Source organism: Sphaeramia orbicularis, chromosome 18, assembly GCF_902148855.1.
Source record: "Sphaeramia orbicularis chromosome 18, fSphaOr1.1, whole genome shotgun sequence".
Taxonomy (NCBI): domain Eukaryota; kingdom Metazoa; phylum Chordata; class Actinopteri; order Kurtiformes; family Apogonidae; genus Sphaeramia; species Sphaeramia orbicularis.
The window spans coordinates 14,205,874-14,221,154 of NC_043974.1; the positions used below are offsets into that span (position 1 = coordinate 14,205,874).

Genomic DNA, 15,281 nt, shown 5'->3' on the forward strand with positions numbered 1-15,281 from the left:
AACATAATCATAAAAGCTAGTTTGAGTTTTGAGAGATAATGGCATAAAGTTATGTCATTTATGATCAAATGCACAAAACACTGAGGTTTAGATGGAAGCTGTTGTATCAATATTGCTGAGTAACATTACTATTGTTTTCCATGTTGCTGTCCGTGGATGTCATGTTTTGCTGATGATTCACTTGTATTTATGGACCTGGAACAAAATCACAATAAATAGAATGAATGAATGAATTTGTTCATTTGTGCTTTATACCGTAACCTGAATATGTGTCAGTCCAGTTAAAAGAATAAATAAAATCTTCAAAATTCTAAGTCTTACCAAAAGTTAAACTACTTATTGGAAGAAATTAAATAAAAACTGATGAAGAAAGTAAATAGCTAAATATTATATCTGCGCATTGTTGACGTACGTGTCTGTCCAGTGTTTTTCAGCTGGATTTGAGACATGACATTTCTATATTCATCCTGGTGTTCACCTGAAATTAGAATAGTTTATCAGGATAGATTTTTTATCGCAGGTAAAATGTGTGTTAATTAAACTTTATACTGTACCATCAGTGTTTCTGGAACCAGCGACTGATTCGTAGACACAGAGATCACCTGCAGGACAGTGAACATCCCATTATTATCAAGTTTAGGCACCATTTTGTTTTAAAAATGCAATTAATATATTGTTAAAACTGCAGAAAAGGGAGATATTTTGGTATTTTTAACCCATACAGACCTAAACAGCCACTGGTGACCAAAACTAACTACTGATTTAAACTGTTTAATACCTGTCGATCCAATAATCCTATCAATACATGAAATAATTGCTGTAAAATACAGTTTGAAAACTTTTCATGGTCATCAGATATGACCTATTTGGATGTTCAGAGGCTCCGTGGTTACCGTGGAAACACCATCATCTTCTACAACATTGATTCACCAGTAAAACCCATGGAGTTGGATCAATGACAGTGGATGGAGACACTGGGTTTATGTTCAGTTAATGATAGATTTTGCTAAAAAAAAAAAAAGTCACTTTTTCTTCAGTTTTCTCTGTTTTTGATATAATAACCTTTTAATTTACTCTGAGTTTTAATGAACATCTACATGATCTGTGAATTAAATACAGGAAAATACCTGATTAACACTGAAAAAACTCAAACTAAAGAGGATAATCATTTTATTTATTTATTTATTTATTTATTTGTTTGTTTGTTTGTTTCAAGCAGAAGAAAAAAAAAAAACAACTTTTGTGTGTACACGGAACTGATAGCAGACCAAATAAATTAATAAATAGAGGCGATCAAGACAATATAGCAATTGCCATGTACACAAGTAATAACAAAATAAATTCAATAAGTATTGTTCAAAAACGAGTTGGAAGAAGAAAACATATTATATGCCACCCCCACCTCTCATTTTTACAACATAACCCATTACTTTCGCTTCTTTAATGATAACGTTACATCTGTTTAGAGTCCTAATAATACAAATAACACATAGTGAACAGATGAGTAAAACTGATGTATACTACAAACAAAAAGTTAAGGATATATATATATATTTTTTTTCCTCAGTTTTGATTGTTGCACAGTGCTTTTTACTTTTTTTGTGTGTGAATTGAATTGAAACACAATTTTTTAATGACCAGACATAGTTTTATTTACAAACAGCAAAAATAACAAAAAAAAAAAGACAAAAAAAGAGAAATATCCTTAACTTTTTGTTTGTAGTGTATATTACACATGGTAACTATGTAACTGATAGTCTGCATAACTTATAATACAATATATTTCAACAATAATTACAACCCAACAATGGAAAAATTACATCCCAACAATTTTAGAATGTTAAAAAAACCCGATAAATTAGTATAAATAACTTATGTAAAGTTATATAGAGAAAAAAAATATTTGTGAACTGCGACAGAAGTAGCACTGGGTTTGTATGGGTTAATAAAATAACTGCTTATCATTATGACAGAGTGGGTATAAATCATATGACATCCTCCATTTCTGTTTGTACGAGTCCTCACTAAGACCAAGAGAGTGGACCACATCAGCCCGGTTCTGAGGTCTCTACACTGGCTCCCTGTCTCTCAGAGAATAGACTTCAAAATTCTCTTACTAGCATATAAAGCACTGAATGGTTTAGGCCCAAAATACATTAGAGACCTTCTAGTCCAGTATGAACCATCCAGACCTCTCAGGTCATCTGGTACAGGTCTGCTCTGTGTTCCCAAAGTCAGAACTAAACATGGAGAATCAGCATTCAGTTTCTATGCTCCATATATCTGGAACAAACTACCAGAAAATATCAGGTCTGCTGAGAGTCTGAGTTCTTTTAAGTCCAGGTTAAAGACTGACCTGTTCACTGCTGCCTTTGACTAAAAGGCTTTTGACTTTTTAAATTTTATATTCTCTTTGAAACTCTGCACTGCAACTTTTACTTTAATGTGTGTGTGTTTTTATTTTTATTTTATTTTATTTTATTTATTTATTTATTTATTTTATGTGTTGTTTTCTTACTTGCTGTTTTTAATCACCTTTTATATGTTTCTTTTATAATGTTTTAAATGTGTTTCTTTTGTTTCTTTTATTTCAATGTCCTGTGTGAAGCACCTTGAATTGCCTTGTTGCTGAAATGTGCTATACAAATAAACTTGCCTTGCCTTGCCTTGCCTTGTAATTGTTATATCATTTCATAATAATATTCATGATTCAATCCAAACTGACCGTGGAGGAGGGAGGAGTAGAGCTGCTGCTGATTTTCATCCTGGTTGACAGGTCGGACGGAGACGAGATCATTTCCCTGAGACTCTGTAGATCTGGAAAAAAAACAATGAAGAAAAAAAGTGTAAAAATAGGAGAAGTCTAAATATGATCAGTATTGTTATTTTAACTGAAGAATGAGGCAAAACCAACCTGTTACAACAAATATCTGTGGAAAAGAATAAAAGATTGTTGTTAATATTATGAATGGCATTTTTTTTTTAAATATTCAGCATAATTTATAATAAACTCATAAAGACCCATAAAGCATCTTTTGATCTAAACTGTTTAATACCTGTTGAGCCACTAATCCTATCAATATACATGTAAATAATTGGTGTAAAATACAGTTATTCATCTTTTCATGGTCATCAGATATGACCCATGTGAACTTTTAGAGGCTCTGTAGTAACCGTGGAAACACTGTCTGTCATCGTCTACAACATTGATTCATCAGTAAAACCTATTGAGTTGGATCAATCACAATGGATGGGCACACTTGTTTATGTTCAGTTTATGATAGATTTCCTGAAAAAGTCACTTTTTCTTTAGTTTTCTCTGTTTCTGATATAATAACCCTCAACTTTAATCTGAGCATTTATGAACATCTACATGATTGGTAAATTCAATCTAATAAAATACTTACTTTTCTGTAAAAAAATACACAAAATACAGACGATAATATGATAATAAATTGTGATGAATCACATAAGAAAGGTTGAAAATGGAGAAAAATTCATTTGGGAACTGACACAAAAGTAGCACTGGGTCTGCAAACAGTCCTACTCTTAAATAACATAATACAGAAGGCAGGTGAGATAACATAAGTTGGATTCAGTGGATTTATGCAACTTGAATGTGAATGCAGTATCTCTGTACAACTCCGTCTGGGTTCAACCAACTCTATATGTAAAGTGTCATGAGATAACTTTTGTTATGGTTTGGCATTATATAAATAACATTTGATTGATTGATTTGATTGAACTTTCATGCATTTTGATTTTTTTCATCAAAAACAGTGGATAGACACACTTGATTCATTTTCAGTGGATGCTATATTTTACTGAAAAATGATCTTTTTCTGCAGTTTTCTCTATTTTGATATAATCTTTGAATTTACTCTGAGTTTTCATGAGCATCTAAATTAAGTATAGGAAATTAAATACAGGAAAATACATGAATTACAGTGAAAAGTGAAAATACATTGGATAGTATTATAATAAATCACTTAAGAAATGTTATATATAGAGAAAAATTCATTTGGGAACTGCCATAAAAGTAGCACTGGGTCTGCAAACAGTCCTACTCCTAAATAACATAATACAGAAGGGAGGCGAGATATCATTAGTTGGGTACAGTGGATTTATGCAACTTGAGTTGGATTAATAACAGTGGATGGAGACACTCGATTTATGATCAGTGAATGACATACTTTACTGAAAAATGAAATTTTTCTGCAGTTTTCTCTGTTTTGATATAACAATCTTTGAATTTACTCTGAGTTTTCATGAGCATCTAAATTAAGTATAGGAAATTAAATATAGGAAAATACATGATTTACAGTGAAAAGTGAAAAATACATAGGATAATATTATAATAAATGGTGATAAATCACTAAAGAAATGTTAAATAGAGAGAAAATTTCATTTGGGATCTGCCACAGAAGTAGCGCTGGGTCCTTATGGGTTGATAAAAGTCTGACCTTTTGACTTTTTGTAGCAACACAGCATTAACAGTGGCAGGAGAAGGACCAGTACAGCAACACAAATCAGCCAAATGGTCATCCATGCAGGAAATGAAGACTTGGATGCAGCTATAACAACAAAGAATGATGTTAAATTAAGGTTAGTGCATAAAAAACAGACAACAGTTCATGTTCGGTTGTGCAGTTTGACTGTAAACAGATCAGTGAGCATGCAACTACTGTACGGAAGTCTTACGCAGCCTTTAGCTTTGTTGTTTTTGCAGGATTGTAATGGTCTTTATTTTGAACAATATAGCTTCTACAACATTCCCATTTTTTTCTGAAATACATTTTTTTTATTTTAACCCATAAAAACCCAAACATCCACCTTTAACCTAAAGCATCTACTGATGTAACTGTTTAATACCTGTTGATCCACTAATCCTATCAAAACATGTAAATAATTGGTCCAAAATACAGTTTTTCATCTTTTCATGGTCATCCGATATGATCCATTTGGGCGTTCAGAGGCTCCATAGTTACCATGGAAACACCGTCATCTTCTACAACATTGATTCACCAGTAAAACCCATGGAGTTGGATCAATGACAGTAGACGGACACGCTGGGTTTATGTTCAGTTAATGATAGATTTTACCGAAAAAGTCACTTTTTCTGCAGTTTTTTCTTCTTTTGATACAAGAACCTTTGAAGTTACTCTGATCTTCAATGAACATCTACATGATCAGTGAATTAAATACAGGAAAATACCTGGTTTACACTGAAAAAACTCAAACTAAAGAGGATAATCATTTTATTTATCTAATTGTTTGTTTGTTTGTTTCAAGCAGAAGAAAAAAACAAAATTTTGTGTGTACAAGGAAGGAATAGCAGACCAAATAAATGAATAAATAGAGGTGATCAAGACAATATAGCAATTGCCATGTACACTAGTAATAACAAAATAAATTCTTTAAGTATTGTTCGAAAATGAGTTGGAAGGAGAAAACCAGGGGCAGTTAATGTAATATTTTCCTGAAAAAGTCACTTTTTCTTCAGTTTTCTCTGTTTTGATATAATAACCTTTAAATTTACTCTACAACTAAATTAAATATAGGACATTAAATACAGGGAAATACGTTATTTACAGTGAAAAATGCCAAATAAAGAGGTTAATATTATAATAAATGGTGATAAATCACTTAAAAAAATTTAAATAGAGAGAAAAATCATTTGGGAACTGACATAAAAGTAGCACTGGGTCTTTATGGGTTATTATTAATTACATATTTGCTGTATACTCCAGTTGTATATATTATTACAAATACTGACAAATACATATGTGTGGTCATGCATTTCAGGAAAAAGAAAAGAATATTGTATAAGTGATGTGGGATCATCTGGACAGACCAACAAATAAAAGATCATATATAATATAACACAAGATTATTTAAGAAAACATCCAGACAGTCGACCCAAGAGAGTTAAAGATTTACTGAATCCAAATGGAGGTCACATTAAATACTGTCTAGTTCAGATATTTCTTGTGTGTTTCAATACTGTGCATGTATTTCCTGTATATTTCACACACACATTACAACCCTGCAAAAATGACAAAGCTAAAGGCTGCGTAAGACTTTACACAGTACAGTACACTATCCAAAAACATCAACCTGTAAAACACGGCTGTCAAACATTCGGCCCACCAAAGGGTCCAATCCGGCCCGTGGGATGAATTTGTAAAATGAAAAAGTTACACTGAAGAAATTAATGATCAACATTGTCAAAATCTTTTTTTTTTTTCAGGTTCAGTCTCAAGTGGCTCAGACCAGTAAAATTCTATCATAATAACCTATAAATAATGATGACACCAAATTTTTTTTCTTTGTTTTAGTGTAAAAAATGTGAAGTTACACAAAAATGTTTACATTTAAAAGCTATCCTCTCACAAAAAATTTGGATAACCTGAACAAATATGAACAACTTAACATAAGTGTAATTTTAACAATATTTTGCCTGTTATTAAAGGGTTTATGCATTTGTAGATCCACTGTCATCTGTAAGTTGTAATGCACATGTGTAAATGATAAACTGAGGCATAATATTGTTAAAATTTCTATTATTTTTCTGAAGAAATTTCAGGCTGTTCATGTCATTCGTATTTTTAAAGGATAGTTTGTAGATTTAAAAATTTTCATGATGCAATTTTTCTTAGGCTATTCATTTAATTTTGTAACCTTTTTCAAACCTAAATATACAGAAAGGTTTGGGGTTGACATTGTTTATAGGTTATTACTGTTTCCCCTGAAGGGGAGGCAAGGGGTATTGTTTTTGGTTCGGTTTGTTTGTTCACACTCTAGCAGCAAAACTATTAGTTGAATTCATACCAAATTGGGTTTATAGATTGCCAGTTACCCAGAATAGATGTCATTACATTTTGGGAAAAGTAGGTCAAAGTTCAAATTTTGTATGAATTTTTAAATTTTTTTTTTCATCAAGTTCAAATTTTTTATGAATTTTTCAAAAAAAATTTTCATTTACTTACGCCGAAATTTGTCAATGCTGACATCAGCACACACATAGACATGATGACATCATCTGAATCAATGCCAAAATAAGCTACTCTCTCAAAAACAGTGGTACCAGCTTGTACTTAAAAGGGTACAAATGCTTGTCTCTGGGGGTGTACTTTTTTGAGAGACATTTCTGTACCCTTTCAAAATGGTCAATTTTTGTACCTTAAGTACCTTACATAGAAAGAAAACTCTCGTATAGTTGATAATGCCATGATGTTTAAAGTTTGAACTGGTGGCCTAATTGAGAAAAAAAACAAAACAAAACAAAACGGCATAGGCAAACTACGACATCAAGACATGGAGGTGTGAACGAAAACTTGATAAAACAGAGATTATGGCAATAACACTGGTCTACAATTTTTTAGAAATGATTTGCTTCAGAGATTAAATGTGCTAAATGTTATGTATTTTAATAAGATTAATTGGAAAATGAATGACAAAAGAGCCGGTTTGCTGATGTTTTCAAGGTATATTATTAAGTGTTATTACACATATATATTGGTTTATGTACATTTATATAATAGTTTTATAAATCTTCCACTAAATAGAACCTGTAAAGTGAATGTATTCTAATGTGCAGACAGTGTTTTGAAGTAGATCTTGTAACTCTGAGACAAATATTCCTTTTGAGTCAAACTCATTCTCTCGTTAATTCTTGAGTTTCACATTTTGACCCAAGGCTGTATATTGGAAAGTTCAGCCAACCAGCATTTTTTACTTGATTTTTCTTTATCAGTGACTCTCATGTGGTAAAATTTCATTACTTTTATTCTGGAAGCATTTTCCTTGTAGACCAGTTTAATCAGAGGTTCTAATAAGCTAAATAAATTATTAGGCTGTTATCACTGAGCTAATTGGTCTATTAAATTAAAACACAAATTATTATTAAATATAATATAGAGTAATTACAGTATGATATATAATAAATAATGTGCTAAGCCTAATGTTTGAACTATAATTAGGCCTACTGTTCAGTTCTCCTAGCCTATAGCCTATTCTCATGGTCTACACACATTTTTGAATGCTGCAGGGTACCTTATAGTACAAATTTGTACTTTACATAACTTTGGACCCTTTTTCATAGTCTAAAGGTGCAGTTCTGGCCTCCTAAAGAACAATATTGTACTTTTGAGAGAACATTCTTAAAAAATGTACTTATAGGTACATAAATGTTCTGATCTCGTGCCTCTATTTTTGAGAGTGTACAATACATGTGAGGGGCGGGGTTTGTTGTACCTGGGACCACTTGCTATGTTATTATTTTACTTCAGATCACATGCTGTAATTATTGAAGAAAATGGTTGAAATGTTGAGTCTGTTTGTATGACTGTACTGCCATGAACATTTTGTTGTGTATAATTCAGTTACTGCATTATGTATTTGTTGTGGTTCAATGCTAAAATTAGGAAAATAGTATTGTTTGATTTTTGTATTAAGTTAGTGATAAAGGTGCAAAAGCACTGAGGGGTATTAAATCAGTTTATAGCTCTTCCTACTCCTTTTCGGCCATGCAAAATTCAGACTTGTATGTGCTTGAATATAGATTCTGTTCATTTAAATGTTTATTTTTGTTTTATTTTGTTTTTTGTTTTGTTTTTATTTTGTTTCTTTGCATGTTCGAAATAAATAAATTAATTAATTTTAAAAAATAAAATAAAATATTAGGCTGAACGTGGCCCCTGAACTGAAAAATGAGCTTGACACCCTTGCTGTAAAAGACTGAAACACAGCATTTAAAGGCTGTTTTCACCATACTCACATGTTACAGCCACCCAACTCGATTGTGACTGAAATCCTGAGGATTCACACTTGTAAAAGCCTTCATCTGATTTGGACACTGCAGAGATATTCAACTCCAGTCGGCTGTCATTTTGGATAAGTTTGTCATTTTTGTAGAAGGCAACCCTTGAAGTGTTTCCTGTTGTCAATTTGCAGCCAAGAGTAACAGAATTTCCTTCATTCACTGAATGGATCGGACTCAGCAGGATGATACCTTCAGCTGTAAAACAATGAAACACCACTTCAGTTTTTGTACTGCAGCTTCAGTGCAACTTTTTGCCATGTTTAACCCTTCATCAGGCAAGTGACTATTTTTGGTCATTTCCACAAACATTAAATATGGGGCCAATCCCATGCTTCAGTGAGGTCAAGAAGCATGTTGGTTTCTATAAGACTATACAGTGATTCAGAGAGATTTTATAGACATTTTGAAACTGTAAATAGTGAATATGAGTGATTTTTTTCAGTTTATGAAATTATAGCAGTTGTTTTATTGCATGTGTTTACTTTTTATGAAGTTCTGCTTGGATGTTTTCTGGCAAGAGGAGGTAGATGATGACGTCCAATAACATAAAGGTTGAAATTTTGAATTTCAGAGTATTTCAATGAGTGTCCTATAAAGGGTTAAACCATATATTTAATGTTATGTTTATTGATAAACTCAAAAGACAGAGTCACAAAGAGGACGTAGGTTACATTTACATGTAGCCAGATATTTTGGAAAACGTATATTTCCCCCGTCTGTTTAAAATAAAAACTTGTGCACACATGACCGTTTTCAGAAAAGTCTTTGTTTTCATGACCCTGTATATTTACACCACCAACAGCATGCCAAGACTGTAGATGGCAGCGTGGTGAGACCATCGAGTACTGCTGACTGAGCACTAACTGTCCTCTACTCTCAAAAAGCATCTGCATCAACATGAATGCTACCACTGCTCTAAAACACACCCATGAACATAGTTAAAACAAAACTATCAATAGTTGCACATGTGACACAAATGTATTTCCAAAACTGTGATGTCCATCCGGGATCTCTGGTTCCCTGTGTTTACAGAGCTTTCCTGACGCTGTTTATAGTTTGTTTGTGGTGGGCGTGGCCATTGTTGTCGTGTAAATCAGTGATTTTCAACTGGTGGGTCCTGACCCAAAAGTGGGTCACCACCTGTTTTCTGTGGGTCATGGGCCTTTGTCTGGGCAAAAAATAATGTTAATAAACCAATCCTGTGTTTTATTTTTTATGGAGCTGAGCCCTGCCCATTCACACTCCCCAACAGTAGGTGGTGGTAATGCACTGTAATAATAATTAACACCAGACATTTCACAGCATAAAAGAAGACCCAGAAGATTCTATTCAAATCATGGTGAAACTCAGGTATGACAATGACTACATCAGATATGGTTTCACCTTCATTGGACAAAAACCTCAGTGTATTTGAATGCACTTTCAATTTTTAACTGAGTTCACATTTTTGGTTTTGGTTCAAATGGACCCAATACAGTGTTAAAGGGAATGTTTCCATATTTATCATTATCACCAGCTAGTAGTTTGGTTTATCATTAAAGTTGTCTTCTGTGCTTTGTACAGAAGCCTAGAATGGCCATGGATTTACATATTATTTTATGGTCATCATCTCATGATAAATTAATTAATTTGTTATCTTGAGACAACAAAGATCATTTTCTTGTGATAATTAATTAATTCATTTTGTTATTTCGTAATAGAGAACCGTATACACAACTTAGATGCGTGCAGGTACCACATCCTCCACATTGTAGCTTTCAAGAGCTGCTGCTGACATGTGCTGTACAGAGCAGAACAGAACAGACATTCAACAACAACTTTGTTATCTCAAGATAATGAATTAAATAATTCATTATCTTGATTGTTCTTGATTATCTATCGTTTTATGACCATATAATGACCATAAAATAGTATGTAAATCCATAGCTGTTCTCGGCTTCTGCAGTTTTCATACTGTGATATTCTGTATTATCTTTGGGCGGCCATGGCTCAGATAGTAGAGCGGGTTGTCCAATAACCGAAGGGTTGGCAGTTTGAATCCCACTCATGTCCCAGTCATGTGCTGTTGTGTCCTTGGGCAAGACACTTCACCCTTCTTGCCTCCAGTGCTGCTACTCACACTGGTGTATGAATGTGTATGAATGTTCGGTGGTGGTCAGAGGGGCCGTAGGCGCGAATTGGCAGCCACGCTTCTGTCAGTCTGCCCCAGGGCAACTGTGGATACAACTGTAGTTTACCACCACCAGAGGGAGAATGCGAGAGTGAATGAATAATGGATCCACTGTGCGCTTTGAGTATGCATTCATAGAAAAGCGCTATATAAATCTAATCCATTATTACTATTATTATCTCAGGTTCAAAAAACACCATCTTTGCATTGAATAAACTCGAGAAGTTTAAATTCTATTCATTTGGGTCGCAGTTTGTCATTGAGGGGTGACAGTGGGTCCTCAAGCCAGACCAGCTGAGAACCACTGGTGTAAACGATAGACACAAATGCAGAGAAAAATCTCCGTTTTGCCAGATACCCGGCCCCGTGTAAATGTTGCGGTAGTACCGGTTACTGTAACTGTTTTCATAAACCACAGTGGAGTAAATTCACAAATATTACATTCAATGAAAACAGAATTTAATCAGTGAATATTGGATAATATTGGACATTAGATGTTCATAAATGTTCATTAATGAAATAAACATTAGATGTTCATGATAATATTACATATTGAATGTGATGATAAAAACTTACAAATGGTGATGTTGACTCCATTGCTGAATTCTCCCGATCCAGACTCACACCAGAACAGTCTATGTGTATCAAAATAACTTGAGAATCGGCATGTGTTTCCAGTCATATAACAGCTGTGCAGAAAAAAATCGTCAGACCACATGATTCTCCACTCGGTAGAGTTGCCCTCGCAGCTCAGGAAAACATCATCGTCAGTGAAGTGTTGGGCCCTGTCGGGATTCACTTTAAGAGACAGTGACGATTGTAAATCTAAGAAAAAAATGGACAAAGAAATGACAGACATGAAATGAATTCTACATTTATAATTGCTTTAATGTATGTTGGGCCTTTTTTGACCACAGAGGGTAGTGAGAGAGGAATGACACAAGCAGGGTGGATTCATAAAGACAGGGGCCAATGGAAATTGAATCCATACTCACTGTGTACTTTTGTTTTCAACGTGTGAGACTACTAACAATTCATACAAGAAATTACTGCTCAAAGTGAGATGTAACAAGTGTTCCACATTAAATATACATAACGAACATAAAAATATAGATAAAATACTATAACTGAGGTAATGTGAGTTTGAAAGTATGTTCACTGAGGGTCTGTTGGATTTATGTGACCACTAGAGGGAGTAGTGAGTCACTCTGCCGGTCTTCAGTGGTCAGGAAAATGAATACCAGAAGCATCAAAAATGGATGAGAACCATTAAGAAACAACTTTTAGAGTCAAAGAGAAGTGAGGAAGGGATAAAAGCTAGAAGTACTGTTGTTTTCACCACTGGATACAGCTCTAAATGAAAACCACAGTGTTTCTTCCATACAGGTGAGTTTGATTCTGAGGCTCATGAAGGAATAAAGGTATTATGGGATGTTACTATCTTTGCTAAGTTGTCGTTTGTTGATCCACGGTTCAGACTCAACTGTGACAGTCCTGACCCTGTTTGCTCAATTCTCAACAGATCTTTAGTTCAGCAACTGACAACACAAGCCGTACAGAAAACTATTTGATTTGTAGTTTTACTGTGGCTGTTTTCTGTCTAAAAACAGAACTAAGCTAACAGAGCTATAATGTAAACTATCAGCTGACACAGTATGTGAATATCATAACACACCCTGTTATTTTGACCGTCGGTCAAAATAACCGACAATGAGTTTCGTTTGAAAAAGAAAACTTGATGATTCCACAGTACAGATGTGTGTAAATAATGAGCTTTATACTTTAATCAGTGACTGATACAGTTTGTGGATACATAGCATTGATGCATTGGTACTTTTGGTTTTAAATGTGTTCTGGTTTGTGACTTCCTCTTGATGTTGAGTGTATTAAAGCATAAAGACCCAAACATCCACCAAAACCATCTACTGATTTAAACTGTTTAATACCTGTTGATCCACTAGTCCTATCAATACATGTAAATAATTAGTGTAAAATACAGTTTTTTGTCTTTTCATGGTCATCGGATATGACACATTTGGATGTTCAGAGGCTTCGTAGTTACCATGGAAACACCGTCATCTTCTATAAAATTGATTCACCAGTAAAATCCATGGAGTTGGATCAATGACAGTGGATGGACACACTTGGTTTATGTTCAGTTATTGACAGATTTTACTGTAAAAATCACTTTTTCTGCAGTTTTCTGTTTTTATATAATAACCTTAAAATTTACTCTACATCTAAATTAAAATTAGGATATTAAATATAGGGATATACATGATTTACGGTGAAAAATGCCAAATAAAGAGGTTAATATTATAATAAATGGTGATAAATCCTTTAAAAAGTTTAAATACAGAGAAAAAATTATTTGGGAACTGACATAAAAGTAGCACTTGGTCTTTATGGGTTATTATTTACATATTTGCCTGGCACTTGGTTTATGTTCAGTTAATGATACATTTTGCTGAAAAAGTCACTTTTTCTTCAGTTTTCTCTGTTTTTAATATAATGACCATCCAACCATCCATCCATTTTCTACTGCTTATCTGGGGCCGGGTCGTGGGGGCAACAGTCTAAGCAGGGATGCCCAGACTTCCCTCTCCCCAGAAATCTCCTCTAGCTCTTCCGGGGGGATCCCGAGGCGTTCCCAGGCCAGCTGAGAGACATGGTCCCTCAGCGTGTCCTGGGTCTTCCCCGAGGTCTCCTACCGGCGGGACATGCCTGGAACACCTCCCCAGGGAGGCGTCCAAGAGGCATCCGAAACCTTCAACTTTAATCTGAGCTTTAATGAACATTTACATGATCAGTGAATTAAATATGAGAAAATATATACTGTTCACTGAAAGAAACACAAAATACAGTGGATAATATTATAATAACTGGTGGTAAATCACTTAAGAAAGATGAAATCTACAAAAAAAAAAAATTACTTGGGAACTGCGACAAAAGTAGCACTGGGTCTTTATGGGTTAAAACACTGGTTTGATGACAGATTATCATGCCCACTAGAAAGAAAAACCTAACAAACTCACCTCCAGACCAGACAAATGTAGGTTCACTATACTCTGTGTAATACAGCGGGTCTCCTCTTCCACCTCTGCAGAGGTACCCTGCTGTGTGTGTTTGCCCATGGACTATGTAGACATTCTGTGTGGTTCCGTTGATGCTGCCAGGCAGTAGTTCATAGACGTGGTACTCAACTCGAGTCATATCCCCCTGTATAAAGTCATAACGATAGGGGTAATCACGCACATAGTTGAGCTTGGGGACAGCTTTGTACCAGTGAAACCTCCATCCTCGAGATGGCTCTAAACCCTGACAGGTCAGAGTTACAGAGTGTCCAGGACTCAGCCAGGACTGAGACACAGTGAGGACCGGTTCTGGTATTCCTATTGGAAAAATGTCAAACCTGTTGTTATTTAGACTAGTAAAGAGAATGCTCAGACACATAAACCCCAATTCAACAAAACATAAATAACATAACATAACATAGCATAGCATAGCATAGCATAACATAAATAACATAACATAACATAACATAGCATAACATAAAATAACATAGCATAACATAACATAACATAACATAACATAACATAAATAACATAGCATAACATAACAAAACAAAACATAAATAATATAGCATGGCATAACATAACAGCATAGCATAATGTAACATAGCATAACATAACAAGATAACATAACATGACATAAGGTAACATAACATAGCATAGTATACCATAACATAATATAACAACATAACATAAATAACATAACATAACATAATTAACACAACACAACATATCAATACACAACACATACATACATAACATTACACACTGTATAGCATTGGAATGTAATGGAACACAACACAATGCAATGCAACACACATAGCACGACATGAACAACACAACAAACACAACACAACACAACACTACATAACATAACATAACATAACATAACAACATAACATAACATAATTTATCCTTATAACCACATAATTACACACAACAGTATTTTGGACACTTAGTAAATCTGCACACCTGCAAAGAGGGTAACTGGTATTCATGTGTATTTCTGTTACTTACCATGTTGAAAATACTTGTACAGCACACATCATACACATTGCTTGTCCTGGTTGTGTTCTAATATGTATATTTAGGTATATATATATATATATATATATATATATATATATATATATATATATATATATATATATATATATATATATATATATATATACACATATATATATATATATATAGATAGATAGATAGATAGATA

General features: G+C 33.8%; 1 protein-coding gene across 1 annotated transcript in view; it reads right to left on the reverse strand.

Annotated features, from left to right (window-relative positions):
* LOC115438980 (uncharacterized) overlaps positions 1-15,281 on the reverse strand; it is a 30,687-nt gene continuing 15,406 nt past the window's right edge. The window contains exons 10-18 of the mRNA XM_030162876.1: positions 14,030-14,386; positions 11,571-11,819; positions 8,780-9,019; positions 4,464-4,574; positions 2,915-2,930; positions 2,726-2,817; positions 555-602; positions 413-478; positions 1-195 (exon numbers count right to left, since the gene is read on the reverse strand). Coding sequence (XP_030018736.1) covers positions 188-195; positions 413-478; positions 555-602; positions 2,726-2,817; positions 2,915-2,930; positions 4,464-4,574; positions 8,780-9,019; positions 11,571-11,819; positions 14,030-14,386 — 1,187 coding nt within the window. The 3' untranslated portion in view covers positions 1-187. The remainder of the gene's footprint in view (positions 196-412; positions 479-554; positions 603-2,725; positions 2,818-2,914; positions 2,931-4,463; positions 4,575-8,779; positions 9,020-11,570; positions 11,820-14,029; positions 14,387-15,281) is intronic.